Below are 20,055 nucleotides of genomic sequence, written 5' to 3' on the forward strand. Positions count from 1 at the left end.
AACAGTGTAAGGTTATAAATACAGGTTTGTCAGGAGTATAGGGGGGATTATGTAAAGAGAGTATAAATAGACATTTTATATAAATACTATATATATTTACATGTAGGCGATCTATGTATATTGTGCAGGTTTTGGTCAGGTTATGGAATATAAAAAAAAGTTAAGTTAAAAAAAATATTATGCAGTTTTTTAGGTGATAGCAGTGAGTTAACTATAAATGATGGGTTATAAATGAATCATAAATGAGTTATAAATTATGGGTTATAAGTGAGTTATAATTTATGGGTAATAAATGAGCTATAAATGATAAGTTATAATTGGTGGGTTATAAATTATGAGTTATAAATGAGTTTTAAAATATGAGTTATACATTGCAAATGCGATATTTGTAATACTCCACTGTCTGTAATATATTTTGTTTACTGCAATACGTCTGCTTTTCCCCCCATAGTTTCTCTGGTGTCCTAATCCCTGACTTGGGGGTTTTCCTGCTTTGGGACTATTTATGAATGCGTAATTATGAATGGGTACTCACAGGTTGAAATGCTTTGTTGTAATCAGACACGCTGTGTTTCCAGTGGTGGTCTCCATCGGTCATCCTCCTCCTAATCCCTAACAGCCAAATATAAAACTGCTGTCCAATCCCTGGAAAGCCGCACATGAACAGCTGGAGCTCCCCCGCCCTCCATCCTCCCTCCTCTATCCTCCCTCCCACACGGTATCTTACTTTGACATGATGGTCGTGGTGGTGGACCTGCTGCTGATGCTGATCGACCTGTTCTGCTCCATCCTCAGGGCGGTGGTCCAGACGGTCCTGCGGCCCCGGCTGAAGAGCATCGACGGGGAGCTGTGCCTGATCACCGGCTCCGGGGGAGTCCTGGGCCGGCTCTTCGCCCTGGAGATCGCTGCCGAGGGAGCGCATCTGGTACTGTGGGACTGCGACACCGCCGCCAACGAGCGCACAGCCCGGCTGGCACGGGAGAAGGGGGTCCGTGTGTACGCGTACACGGTGGACCTGTCCCGCCGCCACTGTATTTACGAGGCGGCGGAGAGGGTGAAGCGGGAGGCGGGGGATGTGACCATGCTGCTGAACAACGCCGGAGTGGTGGCGGGACGCCGGCTGCTGGAGTGTCCCGACGAGCTGCTGGAAAGGACGCTGCTGGTCAACTGCCACGCACTCTTCTGGGTGAGACACTGACTTCATAACAACATAACAATAACACCACTTTACATCACATATCATCACATTACATCACATCACTTAACATCAAATCACTTTACATCACATTACATCAGTTAACATCACATAACATCACTTTACATAACTTCACTTTACATCACATCAACTCACTTTACATCACATCACATTACTTAACATCACATCACTTAACATCAAATCAAATCACTTTACATCACATCACTTTACATGAAATCACTTCACATCACATCAGTTAACATCACATCACATCAAATCACTTTACGCCACATTACATCAGTTAACATCACATAACATCACTTTACATAACTTCACTTTACATCACATCAACTCACTTTACATCACATCACATTACTTAACATCACATCACTTTACATCAGATCACATCACTTTGCATCACATCACTTTACATGAAATCACTTCACATCACATCAGTTAACATCACATCACATCAAATCACTTTACGCCACATTACATCAGTTAACATCACATAACATCACTTTACATAACTTCACTTTACATCACATCAACTCACTTTACATCACATCACATTACTTAACATCACATCACTTTACATCAGATCACATCACTTTGCATCACATCACTTTCATCAGATCACATCACTTTGCATCACATCACTTTCATCAGATCACATCACTTTACATAATATCACTTTACATCACATCACTTAACATTGCATCACATCAAATCACTTTACATCACATCAGTGAACATCACATCAAATCACTTTATCACATCACTTAGCATCAAATCCAATTACTTTAGAGCACACCACTGTACACCACATCACGCCACATAACTTAACATCACTTAACATCACTCAACATCAAATCACATCGCATCACATCACTGTACATCACATAACTTAACATAATATCACATCAAATCACTTTACATCAGATCACACCACTTTGCATCACATCACTTAACATCATATCACTTTACATCACATCACTTAAAATCACTTTACATCACATCACTTAAAATCACTTTACATCACATCACTTAACATCACATCAAATCACTTTACATCATATCAGTTAACATCACATCAAATCAATTAACATCACATCACTTTACATCACATCACTTTTCATCACAGCAAATCACATCACTTTACATCACTCAGCATGACATCAAATCACTTTACAGCAGACCACTTTACATCAAATCACTTAACACCACATCATACCACTTTACACCACTTCACTTTACACAATATTACATCATTTTACCTCACATAACTTAACATAACATCCCATAGCTTTATATCACATCATTTAACATTGCATCATTTCACATTGCAACACATCAAAACACTTTACATCACATCACAGCACTTTACTCCACATCACTTAACATAACATCACTTTACATCATATCACATCACTTTACATCATATCACATCGCATCACTTATCATATTATATAATGATAGACCCACAATAAACCACAGCATACAATAATGACCATAACATAACTATAACATAATGACCATAACATAATAACATAACTATAACATAATGACATAACATAACATACTGACCATATCATAATAACATAACCAAAACATAACACAATGACTATAACATAATAACCATACATAACCATAATATAACCATAGCATCCCAACCTTATCAAAATGACATAACCATAACATAATTACATAACCATATCATAACTATAACTTCATGACAAAACATAACATAGTGGATGTAAGGTAATAATACAACTATAACACAACAGAAACATTGCATAACCATAATAACATAGCTTTAACATAATGACAATACCTTAACATTAAAACCATACTACTAATGAACTAATAACTTCACCCTACCAAAATAACATAACCACAACGTAATGATCCTAAACATTAATAATGAAAATCATCGCTGCGACTTAAACAGGGTTTGCTGTCGTCTTGATTGTGAGAAGTGAAACGCATACAAATATTTTGAGTCAACGGATTGACTTAAAAAATGCTTCCATTTGTAAAATCTGTGTTTATTGTGTTCTCAACTTGAAAATGAGAAATTAAGCTGCACATTGTAAGTGGTGAAAACCAAATTAAATGTGTGGGTTTAACAAATTCAAGCAATTATTTAATGTTGATGGAACGGCTCTAATCTGTCAAGCACGTCATATCTGCTGTGTTATGCAACATGTCCCTTGTGCATGTGAGCACTGATCTGTGACTAAACGAGTTGGGCTTTAGGGCTTCGGGTGCTCTCATCTAAAGATTCTTCTGAAATGTGCAATATGAGTGGGTTCAAAAAAATATGCAATCTACTTATCACAAAGAAAAGAAAATAAATCAGAGCAAGCAAAACAACCAGCAAGGCATATTATTGAGATTATTTTTATGATCCCTCTTAGTGCAACCTCAGTCCCATGGCAAATAGAAACTGGTGACGGCCACATATCAACTTATTTACGTTTAGGGCAGCATCCTATGGGGCAGCAGCTCTAAACGTGGGGTCCAGGGATCCACAAGGGACCCTTGAGAGGTAGCAGGGGGTCGCCTGCAAAGTTATTTATACTTAAACGCTCCATCATGTCATTTACAAGACATGCAAACCATTAAATAATGTAAAATGATGACGAAAATATTGTGATTATTTCACTTATCTCTGTAAATACAGTATTGACAGGTATGGAAGCTTGGGCTAAATTGTATCTTACAATGGAAACCCAAGATTGGGGACCCAGAGAAAGAATCAGTGCTATGGTGCCTTCTCAGTGAAGGCATCTCCTCTATTCCTTTTCCCATTCGCCGTTTTTCCACAGAGGCATGCCTGAACATGGTCCCAGATCAGTCTAGGTGTCTGATATCTCACCGTCCCCCTTTCCCCCCAAAAAAGATGACAAAGGCCTTTCTGCCTCAGATGCAAACAAAGAACCACGGCCACATCGTAACAGTTGCCAGCGCTCTGGGACTCTTCAGCACTGCGTTTGTCGAGGTAAGACCACCGTGATGAATCCGTTCAAACCACCGGCGTGCACAGACCTCGTGTCCGAGAAACCGAAGAGGACAGATGTTCGGTCGGGGAGAAAACTCTATGAAGGGCACTTACTAAACCTTTCAAACCACTTCACTTTTATCTGGAAAACATACCTAAGGACCCTGTGCACACCATTGGTTTGAAGGTTTTCGCTCATATTGGAAGCATCACAAAACAAGGGAATCGCTCAATATTGAGAGTGATGCTGAGCTCACTGGAGAGCAAATCCCAATGCACAACTCTTTCCCCAATATGTATATTTTTCATTCCAGGATTACTGTGCCAGCAAGTTTGGCGCCGTTGGGTTCCATGAGTCCCTCACCCACGAGTTGCACACAGAAAACCTGGACGGCATTAAAACCACATTAGTGTGTCCTTACATTGTAAACACAGGCATGTTTGCAGGCTGCGAGATCAGGTGAGTCCCCATCATTTAAACACTTTTTGTCGTGTTAATACTTTTGAGAGTGGTATTAATCAGAAAGCGCATTAACCCTGTTATTATATCTCACAGGAAAGAGCTCTGCAGTCTTATCCCACCCTTGGATCCACTGTACACCGTTAAGCAGTCCATGAATGCCATTTTAGGAGAGCAGCAAATGATCTGCATTCCTCGCATAATGTACATTGCAGTTCTTGCACGAGCGTAAGTGCCACAGGCTGTTAGCACTGCCATTCCACCCTAAAAACAGGAATGCCTGTGCCACACCATGTGTTAATTTGTGAGTATTTCCTATAATGCATTGGCACAGAGCCTTGCTTTGAAATGTTTCCATGTCTTTCTAGGCTGCTTCCTTGGGAGGCTAATGTTGCAACTTATCGCTTCATGGGAGGAGACACATGCATGTTGCCCTTCATCAAGAACGTTGAACTGAAGACCTCCAATGGACAACTAAAATCCTAGAGAGCTCCTTGTTAATCTTGTTTTAACAAATGGACCAACATTCAAAACAAAGTTATTAAACACAACCACTAAGTTGTCTGAATGCAGTGTAAATATCTGCAACTGTTTTGTTTTTCCTTATCTACGCCAGAACTTAAAGAGTAGTTTCACCCCTGATTTGAGCCACTCTCCACCCACTGCACAACTTCAAAAAATGCAAAGAAGCAGGTGGAGAAGATTGAAAATGAGCATGGCTTCAGTCCTAAGAACTAAGCAGACTCGACTGCTATAGTTCGACTGCTATAGTAAATGTTATAATGGCAAGCCATTATAACATTTCATCCATAGAACTACTCGTAGTTACTAGTAGTCTGTACTGAAGACGCTGAAAGGGTTCTATACAAGTGCCTTTCTTTAATCACATTGACAGACAGTGCAGAAACAAAGAACTAACAAATCACCAAGAAACATGCATCAGAGGGAGGAAGAAGCACGTTTGACACAAAGACTGTTCAGTCTCCTGTCATGGTTTACAGGAAATCAAAAATATGTGGGGAGCAGGTGGGGAAAAAATTAGAAATAACTCCATGTAAATCAGAAGTACAGTGAATTATGCTCAATACTGTTGAAAGTTATTTAAATTGCTGTTATTGGGATAATTTGTTGAATTAATGTATGATATAAAAAACCTTGAATCTATCCTCAACTTGCCCTTTCCACACAGCAAACAAAGGGCCGACAAAAAAATTTCAATGAAGTCAAAGTGTCTTGTCTTTTGCACTCCATTTTAAAAACTTAAAAAAAAGCCACCAGAGAACATCCACAGTCAAACAGAGCAGCCGCATCCCCGATGAGGCCATTTTTAAATTTCTATTCTAAAGTCAACCCCAATCTGTATTGTCCCAAACGGTTTCATTGAGCGCAGGTCAGAAAGGGACCCAGAGGCATCGGGCGGCGCCGCATGCAGTCGAGTCTGGTCGACTGTCGCTGAACAAGGTTGTTTGGTTTCAGACGAGCTGCACGGTGGCCGCCTGCAGGTAGCCCTGCAGGAACTGGAGCGCCTCGGCGTTCAGACTGGTGCTCAGCATCGATGGAACCTGCAGTGAAAAGGAACAGAAGACAACGATCAGCAATGCACTTCTGTAGCTCCACCATTACTAGTGTAGTAAACTAGGCTTAAAAAAAGCAGGAATAAATAAATAAAAAAATAAAAATCAATGACAAATTAAAGTAAACAAGTAAATAAATGTGAACGCAATGGAAAAAACTTTATAATAGTTTTATAATAATTTATAATAATTTATAGCTTTATAATAAAAAAGTTAACCAAGAAAAATTAAGTGCTGCTTAAAACAATCAACAGATTGGGCTACATGTATCTAATAAATTATAAATAATAAAATATTAAACACTAAAAGCACTAAAATTCATCTTTACTGTGCATTTTCTGGCTTTCTGCTCTACCACCACCAGAGGGAAATCCTACGCTAAGCTCTATGTAACAATTTCAACATGCATTTATGTATTTCACAATAAAAAAAAAATATTTATTTGTGGAATAAATCCTGTGAAGTGCCTCTGCAGTTAAGCACCAATGTAGTTGCAGATTCCACCACACACACACGCGTACCCGTCCTGGACAGGCGGTGGACAGCTTGTGGAGGGACTGGGCCAGCAGGATTTTGGGGTTGCCCACAGTCTCGCCGATGGGGTCGTGCTCCTTCTTCCCAGCAAAGGCCAGCTGGGAGAAAGCCGTCTGATAGCCCGGCGTGTCCTCAATGTCGATGAAGTGCTCGTCATCTGGGATGCTGTCGTCTTCTGGCAACTCAAAGAGCCCTATGAGGGCCTGGAGCAGGGGGGTCCTGGACGGGAGGGTTCACAACTCTTAATGATTTTGACCATGTGCAAAATGATCCTTAAGAGTGTGAAAGATGCATAATGGCCAAGACTGTGAATCCACCAAGCAAGTTATTAAAGGTACAATATGTAATTTCCACCGCTAGGGGTCTCTCAATCAAAACAATAACAAACAACGTCGTGAAGCAGCGTGGGATGATGGGAGGTTGTTGTCTTCACGTTTGTTTGTGCTTTACGGCGGCAGCCTCCACCTTTTTTTTTTTTTTTTTTTTTAATGCAGAAAAGTTACATATTGTACCTTTAAGCTAGCAAACAATCTTCTGTTCCACAGCACAGCACATAGCAGTGGTGCTTACAAATCAAGAATCAAAACATTAATCATGTTTTCCTTGGTTGGACTTTTCTGCGACTCACTTCAGAAACTGCCCACCCGGAAAACCTTCCAGACTAAACAGACTAAATACACTGGAACATGCAGGCGGATGGGAGTTATACTTTCGATTCTTTAAAGGCATCATTAAGAAGAAAGTTTTTTTCCATTCATAAATTGTTTCATTTTTAGTTGCATTGTTCATTGTTTGAAATCAGTGACAACTAGTGTCAGGATTCCAAAAATCGATCGAGAGGAGCGTTTGATTTGGAACTTTGAAATCACAAGCAGGTTTGCGATTCTCCTTGTATATTTGTGGGTAATATTGTACCACATGGTCGCCATATTGGGGCGGTCAAGATCCGCCGGTGAACAAGTGCATTGTGCGCTGGGGGGGCGGGGCCCTCCGCGGAGTCGACCGCGGCTCTGAATCGACTTGGGAGTTTGGAAAGCCGGTCGTCCCTCAACGCACACGGCTACGCCCACCTGGCACTAGGGCTACAATAACAAAATTCAAATAGAATTTAGATGGCGGGCGGGATTTTTTCAGGAGCGATCTGCTCCACAGCAGAGCAGCAGCAGGAAACGGAGTAAATCAAATACATCTTGAGTTTTAAATTTGCTTTGTTTGGAGAAAAGATGGCTCTGACCGGAGCGATAGGTAATTTGCCTTTTACTACCAGCGTTTCCCTCTGGCAAAAATAGAATCTGTTTTTCTGCACTTATTTTGGTGAGTAACTAAATAGTAGTGTAATAAGTAACTCATTGTTTATTAATATAAAGTCTAGTTTTGCTACAGCTCTTAACTGTTTAGGTGTGTTGTTTAAATTCTCATATTTTTGTTATAATTTATAATTCTTAATATTGAAATAAAGGTTATTTATTGAGAAAAAAGTGTTTCTCTTTACAAAACAAGACTTGATAGTCAAACAATGGCATCATTGCTTAAATCGAAAAATCGAATCGTGACCTTAAAATTGAACGTCAAACTGAATCGTGGATTTGGACAATCGTGACACCCCTAGTGACTACGCAATGAAAACAATGGCGAAATGAAAAGGTTTCTCACCAGAGCTTGGTATACTCCGTGTCCATCATTGAAGGACATTCGGTGAGGACTTTTGTGATACCAACAGCACAAATCTTCTTCTCCACTGAACCAGAAACTTTCTGGACCTCTGGAATTACTATTTTCTCCAGAACCATCCCAAACATTCTGCAACACATCAAAAAGACAGTCATGTTAAAAAATAAAATAAATGTTATTGTGCATTCCTTCCTCAATTTCAAGGAAAAGTGAGTGAAGTACAAAATTTAAATATGCCTCAATTTGATTGCTGATGCACTTACTTTGGCTGGATGCTATCAAAAATCTCCTGCAGTGCAATGGCTCCATATTTTACACTATACAGGTTAATAAACACCAAGAAACCTGTAGAAGAGCAGGAGAACATTTACCAATATGCAGCCAAGAACAAACTCAGAAAAATAAAAATCTTCATTTCATCAGAAAATGATGAAATGAGGAATAATAGTGAAGGTTTGGGCATTATTATTAGAGACATTAGTGTCGAACTGTGACTTCAAAGGGTACTTTTTATGAACTTGGTGGTTTTGGAGCTCTGCAGCCTTTGGAAGAGCAAAATGAAGATCTGTTTCCTGTACTGAGTGATGGACTCTCTGGAAAATGAAAAGACAAGTCAGGAGCTGGCTTTAAATTTCACCCGACAGATTCTCTAACGAGCAGATGTGTTTGTTGTCTTACGGAGGCATGTGCTCGACGATGCTGTTGAGAAGGTAGAAACCCTGGTGGTCGTTGGCCTTTGATGCAATTAGCTTTTGGAAGACTCCTAGTAAGCCGGGCTATGAAAAAATATTAAATAAAAGAAATACATTTTAAAAAGACAGCATGACCTAATTAACAAAATACTAATCACATGTTGGTCTGAATGATATTACTATTTCATAAGGATATAACTATAGCATTTGAAGAAGCGCTATAATGTCACAAAAGCAGCGTTGTTTATTACATTGTTATAAAACGCACCAAGCATTATTTGTGTATTTTGCATATACCAGGGATTTTGTTAGTTCATTATTGTGCAGCACAATGCTTGCTTAAAATGGGGGGGGGAACTCAACCCACCCCGTCAACACTCAACAGAGTACCATCTTGTCTGCTATATAAGTTACAATCACTTACAATTTTATCTGCAGCAGAGCTGGCAATGGTGGCGCCCCCCTTCTCCAGATAGGCTTGGAGCAGACGCACCAGAGGGGGAATGTTCCCTGTGCGCTCCCACAGGATGGGCTGCAGCAGGTGGGGGAACAGAGCCATGTAAGACGAGGGGATGGAGTTGGAATGGATCTCCAGGAGGAGGGACATGACCTGGAACACGTATGGAACAAACTCTGGGAAACAGGATAAAAAGCAACATTAGTACATGGTCACTTACACAACAGGTCGTTAAGTACCAAAATAACGAGGAGGAAAAAATGAAAATAAAAAGACTGCCCCACCCTGTACGTCACTCTGGAGGATCTCTGTGAAGACGGGGAAGAGGGCCTCCTCAAAGCTGCCCACAGTGGTAGGGTTCGCCTTGCAAGTGATCCGGATCGACAAGCACAAGGACTCAAACAGGTAGTGGTTAAAGTGGGGCTTGCTGGGATTCTTAAAATAAAAAAAAAAATTAATTTAATTAAAATAAAAAGAAAGGAAGGTTGGGGGAGAAAAAAAAAAAAAAAAAAAAAAAAAAAAAGATTCAGTCCCTTAACTCTTAAAGGTCACATTTTGTGCAGATATACAATGAGCATCAGTTCTGGTTACCTTGCTGACCAGCAGGAGCTTGTGAGTGAGTTGGCTAATCAGAGTGGGGATGTAGGGAACAATATTCTCCTGCAGGAGGGAGAAACTGCGCATGATGGCTTTAAAGAAAAAGGGAAAATGAGGTTAATGTCCTACATCTTTAAAGTTTATCTGAAGGACAATATCACCAGATACAAGCAACTACCTTTCATGATGTATTCATTCTCTGAAGAGCCAGGAAGCGACAGGGCCTTGAACAAATTATTAAGCAGCTGTTCTGTGAAGGGAGCCATCTCCGAGGCACTGATACTGTAAAGCAAAAGTGAGAGGATGAGCTTCCAGGATGCTTTTTACATTAAGGCTAAGGGCTGAAACAAAGCTTACATAAATGTGAAAGCGGACGCTTCCAGCTTTGCAAAGTTGATTCGGATTCTCTCTGAAATATGTCGTCTAGAAATGAATGCTACGGTCACTCAAGTTGCAGCACCAGGCTTCGCAGAGAGGGGTGCCATAGCAAGCAACAACAGGATGAAGTTGTCATAGAGCCCCACAAGATCTCTTATATCCAGTATAGTGTATAGATATGTTTAACTGTTGCAGATAATTCTACTAAACACATTTGTTCTCTACTGGCCCCTGGTGGAGTAAGGTGTATATAATCTGTTTTTAATTCATTTTAATGAGGGGAGGAGGTCCTATTTTGTTATTTTTTTGTCAGTTTGTGCATTACAATAACAGGTCAAACCTAATAAAAGCAGGGAGGAACATTTCAGTGACTAATTATAAATAAGGGGAATCAAATATATTTTTATATATGTGAATCGACGCCCTGTTCATATTCGCATTGAAGTCAAATCCGATACGACTGACAAAATTCGGTAATTAATAATAATCGGACACACAAAATAAATCCCCCATATGTTTAATGGACCCTGTTTATAATTGTTCATTAGTCACTATGGCACAATAACAGAACATGAAACTGTTTCTGAGTTACAATAAAATAAAATACAACAAGGAACGGTCACTGAGTTCCAATAAGATAGAATATGGGACTGTCACCAAGTTTCAGTGAAATTCAACTTGTTAGTTAGTTAGTTAGTTCCTCCCGTTCCTTCTGGAACATTGGGCGACGAGCCCCCACCATTTGCACCTTACCAGAATGGGTAACTGGACACAACACTTAAGTAACATGGAAATGTTCAGTTCAAACTTCAAATGAAAGTCTCTTTCACTTTTAAGTGCAAATGGGTTATTGTAATTCAATTACAATAATTAAATTACAATAATTTTGCATAGTTTCTTCAGTTGGCATTTCGTACCTGGGCATTTCGATCAACAATTGTGTGGTTGGTACACAAAACGTGTGCTGGTTGGCAGGTCTGCAGATGCGTGCTGTGTTTTATTTTGAAGCGCAATGATTAGTCCACGGTACGTCACGGTACGTAGCGCTATGTTGCTCAAGGACGTGTGGTGAATAAGCTGCCGTATGTCGCCGCTATGCGTCTGCTCTTCCGCCATATTGGAGCAGGTAAGAGCCTCTCGTAAACAAATACAATGTGTATTGAGAGACGCAGACTTGTCTACAAAAGCGACTGTAACTTGCTTAATTCTCAACGGTTTTTCATGAAATTTAGTTTGCTATAAACGTGAGAAACTGAACATGATACAGGTTTCTTATTGGAATTAAATTCATTTACTGAGGGCGGATCTAACCATATTATTTCCATTCACTACCATGTTTAAAGGAAGAAGGTATCATGCGTGCCACATATTGCACTTTTATTTACCAATTGAGTATTGATTATTTAATATATTTTAAGATTGTATTTAAACATTGGACATCTTAAATTATGTTTTCATTCAAGACCATGGGCAAAGTACCTTACTTTCAGTGTTTTACAGAATAAATGGAAAGCAAAGTCATATTTGGCTCCCTTTTTTTTGGGCTTGCAGTGGGTAGCCCGGGAGTTATCATTTGCGTTCATGTACTTGTATAAGGTATGTTACAGCTCTAAGACCCAATTTATAATTCCGCAACTTATGGGAAAACTCTGTATAGTATAGTATTTCCATATTGCTGTGATTTAGAAATGAATCAGCATGATACTCACTGTGTGGAGTTGTTGGCGCCTCTCATGGTGAACAGCCGCTCTAAAGCATGGGCAGCGTAGGTGTGCTGCACGGTGCTCTCTGCCTGAAGGTGAGTGATGAGGGGAGGAACGGCCTGCAGTAGCTGCTCTTTGGGGAGCTGAGAGGAGAGGACAGACAGAATCCTACTTTTAGCACTGGACCCCATGAAAAATGTAAATGTCATCAAGAAATTGGCAGATCATACCTGGCTTCTGAAGATCATGACATACTTAATGGCATCTGCTTTCAATACTGGGAACTCGTTAACTGGGATGGGAAGAAAAAGGGTTACATTTTTTACCGATGTCTGGATTCAGGTTACATGCTTGCCGTATCACTATTAGTCATGAATCTCAAATAAAGAAATAAATAGTATCCAAGGCTGGGCCGGTTATTTCATAATCGGTGATTGACAGTCAACGTAAAAGAAAAAGTTTTAAAAGTAAAAAAAACAAAAAACTGTCAGACTATTATGACAGTTTTTCTTGAAATGCATAAAATAAATCTACCTTTCCTTTCTATAAATATACATAAATAATTTAATGTATGCTTACACCCTCTAAAACAAATTCGGTAACACTTCTCCATGCAACAATCGCGCTGTTTCTGAAGTACACTGTCTTTGTTTTATCGTGCTCCTCCGCTAATCTGGGAGGGAGTCGGGCAACATCTCAAAGCAAGCATTGTTTTTAATTTCCCTTTTGCAGTAGACTATGTAATAATAATAACATAATAACCAAAACAACTAGGCTGCTACTACTACTAATATGTGTAATAATAATGCATCCCAAACCGAGTGTTCCACTTCTGCCTCTGCTTTATTTTATAATTTATCACCTCCCCACCGGGGCGCTTTATCTTGACTGTCCCAAATAAAACCCGGTGTGCTGAAAAAAACCTCCAGCCAAACCTGCGTCTCCCTCCGTCATTTCGCCTGAATCGGGGTAGCTAGCCTGCTACAATTATATGCTGCCTATTATGACCTAAATGTCTTGTCCACTTGCCAAATGCTGTCAATTTAATCAACAATCAGTTTTCGATTGTGCGCTCTTACCATTGGGGGATTTCAAGTCTGTGAGAATGTGACTGATGAAGAACTCCGTTAGATTCACCAGCTCATTGGCTTGTGTGATTCCATGCTGGAGGGGGGGGACCAAAAAAAAAAAAAAACAAAAAAAAAAACACACACAAATCGATCAACGTTAATAACTAGGAGAGTCCGATCGAGGCACTTTGAGACACTTGAAGATCAAAGCAGTTATTGTAAAGAACACCCATAAATAAAAAAAGAAAGCTACCTTTTGTGTCTGGGCTTTGGATGCTAGAGATGTGACCAGATAAATGGCAGCGTCTTTGTGCTTCCAGTTCATGCTGGGATTCTTGGCATACTCTGCCAGCATGGAGTTCACGTAACCAGAGAAGATCGCAGTCACGGGAGCCTCAAAGAATTTACACAGGCCTCGCACCAGGTCACACGCGGCCCTGCGGCGAGTGTCGATGTCTGCAACAGGGAGACGGAAGAGTTGGCGCGGCGTTGTAACGCGCAGCCAAATGGTTCAGCGTTTTTAACTGTGGTGGAAATCGGCCTCTACCTGATCCTTCGAGATCCCTTCTGATATACTCCTCAGAGTTATCTTCAAAGGCCTCCTCGTCAGCACCTAATAAGGAGTTCAGACAGAGAGCGTCAGGGCAGATGTTTATGTCCAAGTAAGCACAATTGAAATAGTATCACACTGATTTTAAGTAGTTCTTTTTGGCCACCATAGAAAGATTTTGTGTGACAGTAACCACAGGGAACTTTCAAAATATTTACACTGCTTACACAAAAACCAACTAATTACAAAGCTACATTTCAATTTAAAGAATCTAACAGAGGTTCATTACATTAAACAATATTGAAATGTTAGGTATGATGAGTCATTTTCAAATTAAAATCCCTTCAATATTTAGGGGGATTGGGAAATATTAGGTCATATCTTCTCAATTTAAATGAAAAAACGGTGCCACAATATTTCATGAAATTGCACCGGAGAGATGATCAACAATAATATGGATTTTTCCACACAGCACTAGTTTGTTGAGTTGCTGAAGTGACTTACTTCTGAACTCCATGTTGGGCACAATGACTTTCTCACAAATGCTTGTGAGCGTGTTCTGGTCCTCAAACAGGTGTTTGTAGTGCGGCCTTTCACAGACCGACGCCAGAAATTGGATGGCATTGCTCACAAGCTGCACAAACATTGGAAGTGTATTAGTGATGAGGTGAAAAAAGGCCAAGTCAAAAACACAGAATGAAGTAACCAAGTTTGAGGTCTCACCAGGTCATATTTGACCTCCTGGCCGGTGGACACCAGAAGGTTCCAGATAGCCGTAACAAAACGAGGCAGATACGGCTGGAATTCTTCATCATACTTTTGGGCGTACAGCGCAGCATTGTCACAGATCTGAGACTTGAGGAGTTCAAGGAGACCGGCTTCCTCTTCATCCTGTAGAGATGACAGACACACAACCTTGGGTAACTGGTTTCCAGTTCTACAGGAAATAGAGGAGCGAAAAGAGAAACACCAAAAGCAACTTACGTCTGTTTGTAAAAGTTGATTATCCAAAGTCAACAGATTGTGGAAATTTGACATCCAGGTCTCCATGTTGTCTTCAAAGAACTCTGGAAGATCCTGGGCAGAAGTAGAGAAGGATCAGTTCCAGTGTTTCCGTTATCTGGTAATTGACGGTTTTTGACCGGGAAAAATCTGTTGAAGCCCGACATATTAAAAACTCTCCGGTCATAATTTCCGGTGACAATAATTCCCTCTAAGCACAATTTGATTAAAGTTCTGGGTGATACAACAATAACGATAAATATTGCCATATTTGTTCCTCAATGACAAAATAAGACTAAAAAAAATGAATAAATAAAAATAGATAAAAAAAAAAAAATCTGCAGATCTGTTCGTTTCACCAATCACGTTTGTCAATATAGAATTAAGCCCCGCCCCTCTCTCATGGACACGTTATGCTTGTAAACACAGTACACACGGGCGGGGACAGCCTCAACATCCGAAACTCGGAGGAGAAATAGAGAGATGATGTATCGTTGACAACAGGGACACATACATCCATAGTTTAGTGTTTTTTTGTATATTTAGGTTCCACCCAAAGCAGACGGTAAAAAGCCATTGTGTAAAATATGCGGACAAGAGATCCTGACAAAGACAAACACCACAAACTGTATTATATATTTAGACATACTTGTCATATTTATTGTTTTTGATTTTAATCAAAAATGTATTTCAGTGAAATGTTAATTAGAGCAGCTGCACTTGTTACTACTTTTTCCACAAACAGAAATGATTTGATTTCAAGTTGTAACATCCTATTTTTAAAATGGTGTTAACTGACGGGACATTTTATTTTGAATATTCAATAAAAAATATCAGAAATCGACATGCCTTCATGATGTCATTCTTTATATAGCCTACTTATCAATTGTTTTTAAGCTCAATAAACAGATCATATTTGACCAGAATTTTCCCCATTTGTCCAGGAAATTGAAATTTTCCAGGAGAAGTGGACCAGCACAAATTTTTTCTAACAAGAATCTGATCAGTTCATTCATTAGGGTTCCAGAATTTAAAGAAGGGCTTTGTGGCTTTCCCCACCCTAAAGGAATTACTTTGGATTTGCTGAATATAATTTTTTTTTTTTTTTCATAGAAATTATAATAACAGCCAATTGTTTTGCCCTTACTAAGCCAAGATGTATTCTAGCTAATGTAGGAACATTTTAATAAAAAGCTAAATCAGAACAAACCTGGAAGTTAAGACTATAGAAGAGCTTGGCGATCAGCGTGAGGGAAGAGAAAAGAACTTTCAAGGCGTTGATGTCTGTAGCCAGAGTCTGACACAACTCAATGGTGGCCTGAAACGGGGAAGAGAAAGGTTTCAGGGGCTGAGAGGCATCAGATGTCCAATCCTACCCTGTTTTAACTTTCTATATATATATATATATATATATATATATATATATATATATATATATATAAAATTATTTTTTTTTTGTGTGGTTATGTAATCTTTGCCCCCCATATACCTTGAAAAGCTCTGTCAGAGGTTGGGCAAATGTGTGAAGGACCAATTTGATTTCTAGCCAAAGTTCATTTGACTTGAACTCATGGCGATACCTAAAAAAACAGCAACAAGCAATAATCAAAGATTAGGATACCTTTTGTTTTTAAAAGTCCCATGTGAGACGCCACTGAATCAGAGCTGAGGTTTTACCTTCTGAAGAGAGAGTGCGCGGTACGGAGAACGCCGTTGATGATGTGGAAGTCTCCACTCCGGAACCTGTTCACCATCTCAGTGAGAAGATCAGGCCACTTTTGGGGAAAGTCTTCCCTCCCTATGATACTGATGGCGTCACTCAACTGCAGGGGACAATGAGACGGAAACAGTGAAGCTTCTTTACATAAACTGGTACCAGGCCTGAGCGCTGATTTAAACTCAATACTTAAAATAAAGAGTGAAAGGAGAGGACGCACCTGTTTTTGAATCTGCTCCGGGCTGCTCAGCATCAGGTTCACTATATTGGCTTTGATTGTCGTTCGGTCTGCATCAGAGATTTTATTTGTTTCATCTTCAACCTTTGAAAAAACAACGTGTTAAGAAACACATCACTGTTCCTGCTTGACATCTGGATGAGGTGTCTTCCCACGGCCACTCACAACGCGCCAGTTCCTCTTGATGTAGTTCTTGAATGTGACCGCGGCACAGACCCGGATCACGTTGTCCTGCGATTTCTCCAGCAGCGTGAGAAGTAATATGGCATAATTCTGGTTTCCCTCAACAGACTCGAGAAACTTTTCAGCTACAACAAAGATAGAAGAAAGTAGGTAGTCAAAACACGGGAATCAGACAAGTTTCTTGATTTGCTTATCACTTTAGAGGTATATACTCATTCCCAAACAACAATCAGATCTTATTTTGTTCATGATCTCCACCTGGACGTCTAACCGCGGGGTCCGGATCCAGTGTTTTCCTCAGGAACTCGGTGAGGGATTGAAGGTTTCCATCATTCAACTCCATGCTGATTCCTGCATGAGCAGAGGTGAGCAGTGGAAAGATGATGACATAATGACATGAGGACAGAGGAGGGGGAGGTGTGTCTCGGGTGGATTTGTGTAGAATATTTTTCCATAAAAACCTGGATGAACAGTTGGGCTTCATCTATCAATAAATGACATGCATCTGTTCTGCTCCTTTTTACACGAGTTAAAATAGGTCTCTGAGGTCCCCAAAACATTTTTAAGTTTTTGGGGGTTTTTTTGCTGAAAATGCCACTCAGATGACGCATTCTGACATACACCTTTACTATCCTGTTTGAAATTTGGGGTGAGAAATAACCAATCCAGTTGCTGGATCTTCACTCATATTAGATCTACAAGACGTCATTTAAAAGTTAGTTCCGACTTTGGCTGCCGTGCTCCAGGCTTGTGGGAGACACGGACACCACATCGTGACGCACCCGTACCCTCGGATGCAGGGATTTTTTGTTTCATGTAAAAGTCAGAAAATAAAATAAGTATATACATTTAGAATTAAAACACACTATTTCTATTGGTTTTGTTTGGAGAAACCCACAGCGGATGGGATGGAGCAGATGACCATATAAAGGAATCCGTGACAAGCTGACATCAGCTCGTGCAAAATGTAGAAAAACGTTTTAAGAAACCGAGTGTTCAGAGCGATCGGAAGCCTGAGCGTTTTGTTCACAGAGAATACTTTGTCATTCGTTCATTAACACTTTGGCCTTGTGTAATTTGAACACCACATTGTTCGGTTTTATTTATATATATATATATATATTTATATATATATATATATATATATATATATATATATATATATATATATATACACACATACATACACACACATACATATACATATACACACATATATACAAGACAGACAATAAGGAAAAGCATAATAGGTCCCCTTTAACCCATTTAATCCCACCGGTCACAATTGTTATAAGTTTGAGACGCTCAAACAGATTTGTCTTTCTAACTTGAAATGAAACGACAGGTCATCTCTATTTTCTATGAATATTTTAATGTGTCTGGTGTGATCAGTCAGGGCCATTTACTTCCTCCTGCGCCTCAAAAAGAACATCTGAGCCAAAACTCCATGAAAGGAGGTTACGTTAAACATGTTAAGGACTAATTATTGACGTGTTAATAAGACTGCCTTGTTTTGATGTGAGCTGTTTTTACACCACAATTTCCCTCCAGGAATAAAGCACCCTTCCATACAGTTAATTACTTCAATTGTGTCAATAATCCTAATTGTATGTCCATAGTGCAATACATTTTAAAATACTGCCGCATTAAATAAATACATAAATAAAAGTTACATCAAGTGGGAGTTAACTCTGGAGTCAGATTTTCTCTTCGATATTGCCTTTTTGTGAAACAAAGGAAAATGCCAATGCCATTTATAGAATTATACGAACAATTGAACCTAATCAACTGCCTTTCTTGGGAGTCCGTAGTTACCCCGACAGTCAGTCTGTGTAGCGGGGTAATCGGGGCAGTGACGTGCGTGCGGAAAATTTGGGGATTACATGCGGGATGTTGCCGGCGTTCAAGGCACCGCCAGCTTCGGAGCACTCATACAAGTAATGGATGCTCCGTCTGTCAATGGCACTAAGCTAGCAGCTAAACTAGCTACTGCACAGCACAGCGCCCACCACCCACACAGCTTCCCAGGGGCTAAACTATCGCTAGCTCACGTCATTCATCAGCGTCTGTGTTGATAAGTAGCTTCCCAAGTGGTGCGGCTCATTCCAGCCAACTCGCTTGCTACAGGTCAGAAGTAAATAAGTTTATCTTAGTTCAACCGCTGCTTTGAGGGAGTTCATGGTGTAACGCCGGCCGCTATGTTTGAACGAGCGCTAGGCTAACCGCTCCACCAATGAATGGCCTGATCCAGTTAGCCAACATCACACCGCTAATGTTAGCGTTAGCTTGCTCATTTGCCCGCCTACAACTCCCCCCCGCAGAGCCCACGGACGTCCACGGCTCAGGCACTGAAGCGGCGCCTCTGTCCGCGGCGCCCGGGGCTCCGAGCGGCGTGGTCGTGCTACCGTCTCAGTCCGCGTGGGGTGGAGATGCGCTCCGCTGCAGCCGTGCGTGTCCCGCCGCTTCCGAAGCCCAGAGGAGGAACTGCGCGGCCAGCCACTGCGCATGCGCAGATGTCAGGCGCGGTCTTTCAAGACGCGCCCCCAAAGTTTGTAACACCTGGAAAAAAAGATTCAAACAGTTGTTTTTATATCAGATAGAAGGGAACACTCCCGGAAAGGCCTGGAACAACCTGGAATACTCCTGGAAAGACCTGGAACAACCTGGAATACTCATGGAATAACCTGAAATACTCCTGGAAAGAGGTGGAATACTCTTGGAAAAAGCTTGAATACTCCTACTCAAATTGTTGTTCTGGAAACATTGTGGCTACAACGAAAAACACTGAAAAGAAAATGATCCAACAGCAACATTTTTAAGTCGTATAAATGTATTTTGGGGCTTTCGACTTCTTCACAGCCATGTTTGTCGTTGGGTTTTAAATGTACTATGTTGGCGACTAAATTACTTTCACCCAAGGAGTCGTCACATACGTTCATCAAACAATGGACAAGAAGCATTTTGGAAAATCTTTATCTTTTCCCATGTGTTCCTGTTTTTTACTGTGGAGGACATTGAGCCCTGTTCACT

The 20,055-nt window shown here is 40.3% G+C and overlaps 2 protein-coding genes across 2 annotated transcripts; one reads left to right on the top strand and one right to left on the bottom strand.

The window, feature by feature from the left end:
* Positions 1 to 733: 733 nt before the first annotated feature.
* Positions 734 to 5,145, top strand: LOC307230731 (retinol dehydrogenase 10-A-like; the record flags this gene model as incomplete). The annotated part of the gene is made up of 5 exons (XM_080001168.1): positions 734 to 1,186; positions 4,101 to 4,199; positions 4,514 to 4,659; positions 4,756 to 4,887; positions 5,028 to 5,145. 5 exons carry the CDS (start codon positions 734 to 736, stop codon positions 5,143 to 5,145), a joined length of 948 nt encoding a protein of 315 aa, XP_079857294.1.
* A 416-nt stretch (positions 5,146 to 5,561) lies between these two features.
* Positions 5,562 to 19,512, bottom strand: cse1l (CSE1 chromosome segregation 1-like (yeast)). The gene is made up of 25 exons (XM_080000256.1): positions 19,431 to 19,512; positions 17,284 to 17,376; positions 17,008 to 17,150; positions 16,825 to 16,926; positions 16,565 to 16,710; positions 16,377 to 16,467; positions 16,098 to 16,205; positions 14,870 to 14,962; positions 14,609 to 14,776; positions 14,390 to 14,519; positions 13,883 to 13,948; positions 13,589 to 13,791; positions 13,345 to 13,429; positions 12,496 to 12,557; positions 12,272 to 12,408; positions 10,363 to 10,466; positions 10,179 to 10,276; positions 9,872 to 10,022; positions 9,555 to 9,763; positions 9,117 to 9,214; positions 8,946 to 9,031; positions 8,702 to 8,783; positions 8,421 to 8,567; positions 6,755 to 6,986; positions 5,562 to 6,221 (listed from the first exon to the last, which is right to left on the bottom strand). The coding sequence occupies exons 2-25, from the start codon at positions 17,366 to 17,368 to the stop codon at positions 6,132 to 6,134; spliced, it is 2,916 nt and encodes a 971-aa protein (XP_079856382.1). The 5' UTR covers positions 17,369 to 17,376; positions 19,431 to 19,512; the 3' UTR covers positions 5,562 to 6,131.
* Between the last annotated feature and the right edge of the window lie 543 nt (positions 19,513 to 20,055).

This window comes from Zeus faber (genome assembly GCF_960531495.2).
Source record: "Zeus faber genome assembly, chromosome: 5".
In the NCBI taxonomy this organism is placed as follows: Eukaryota; Metazoa; Chordata; class Actinopteri; order Zeiformes; family Zeidae; genus Zeus; species Zeus faber.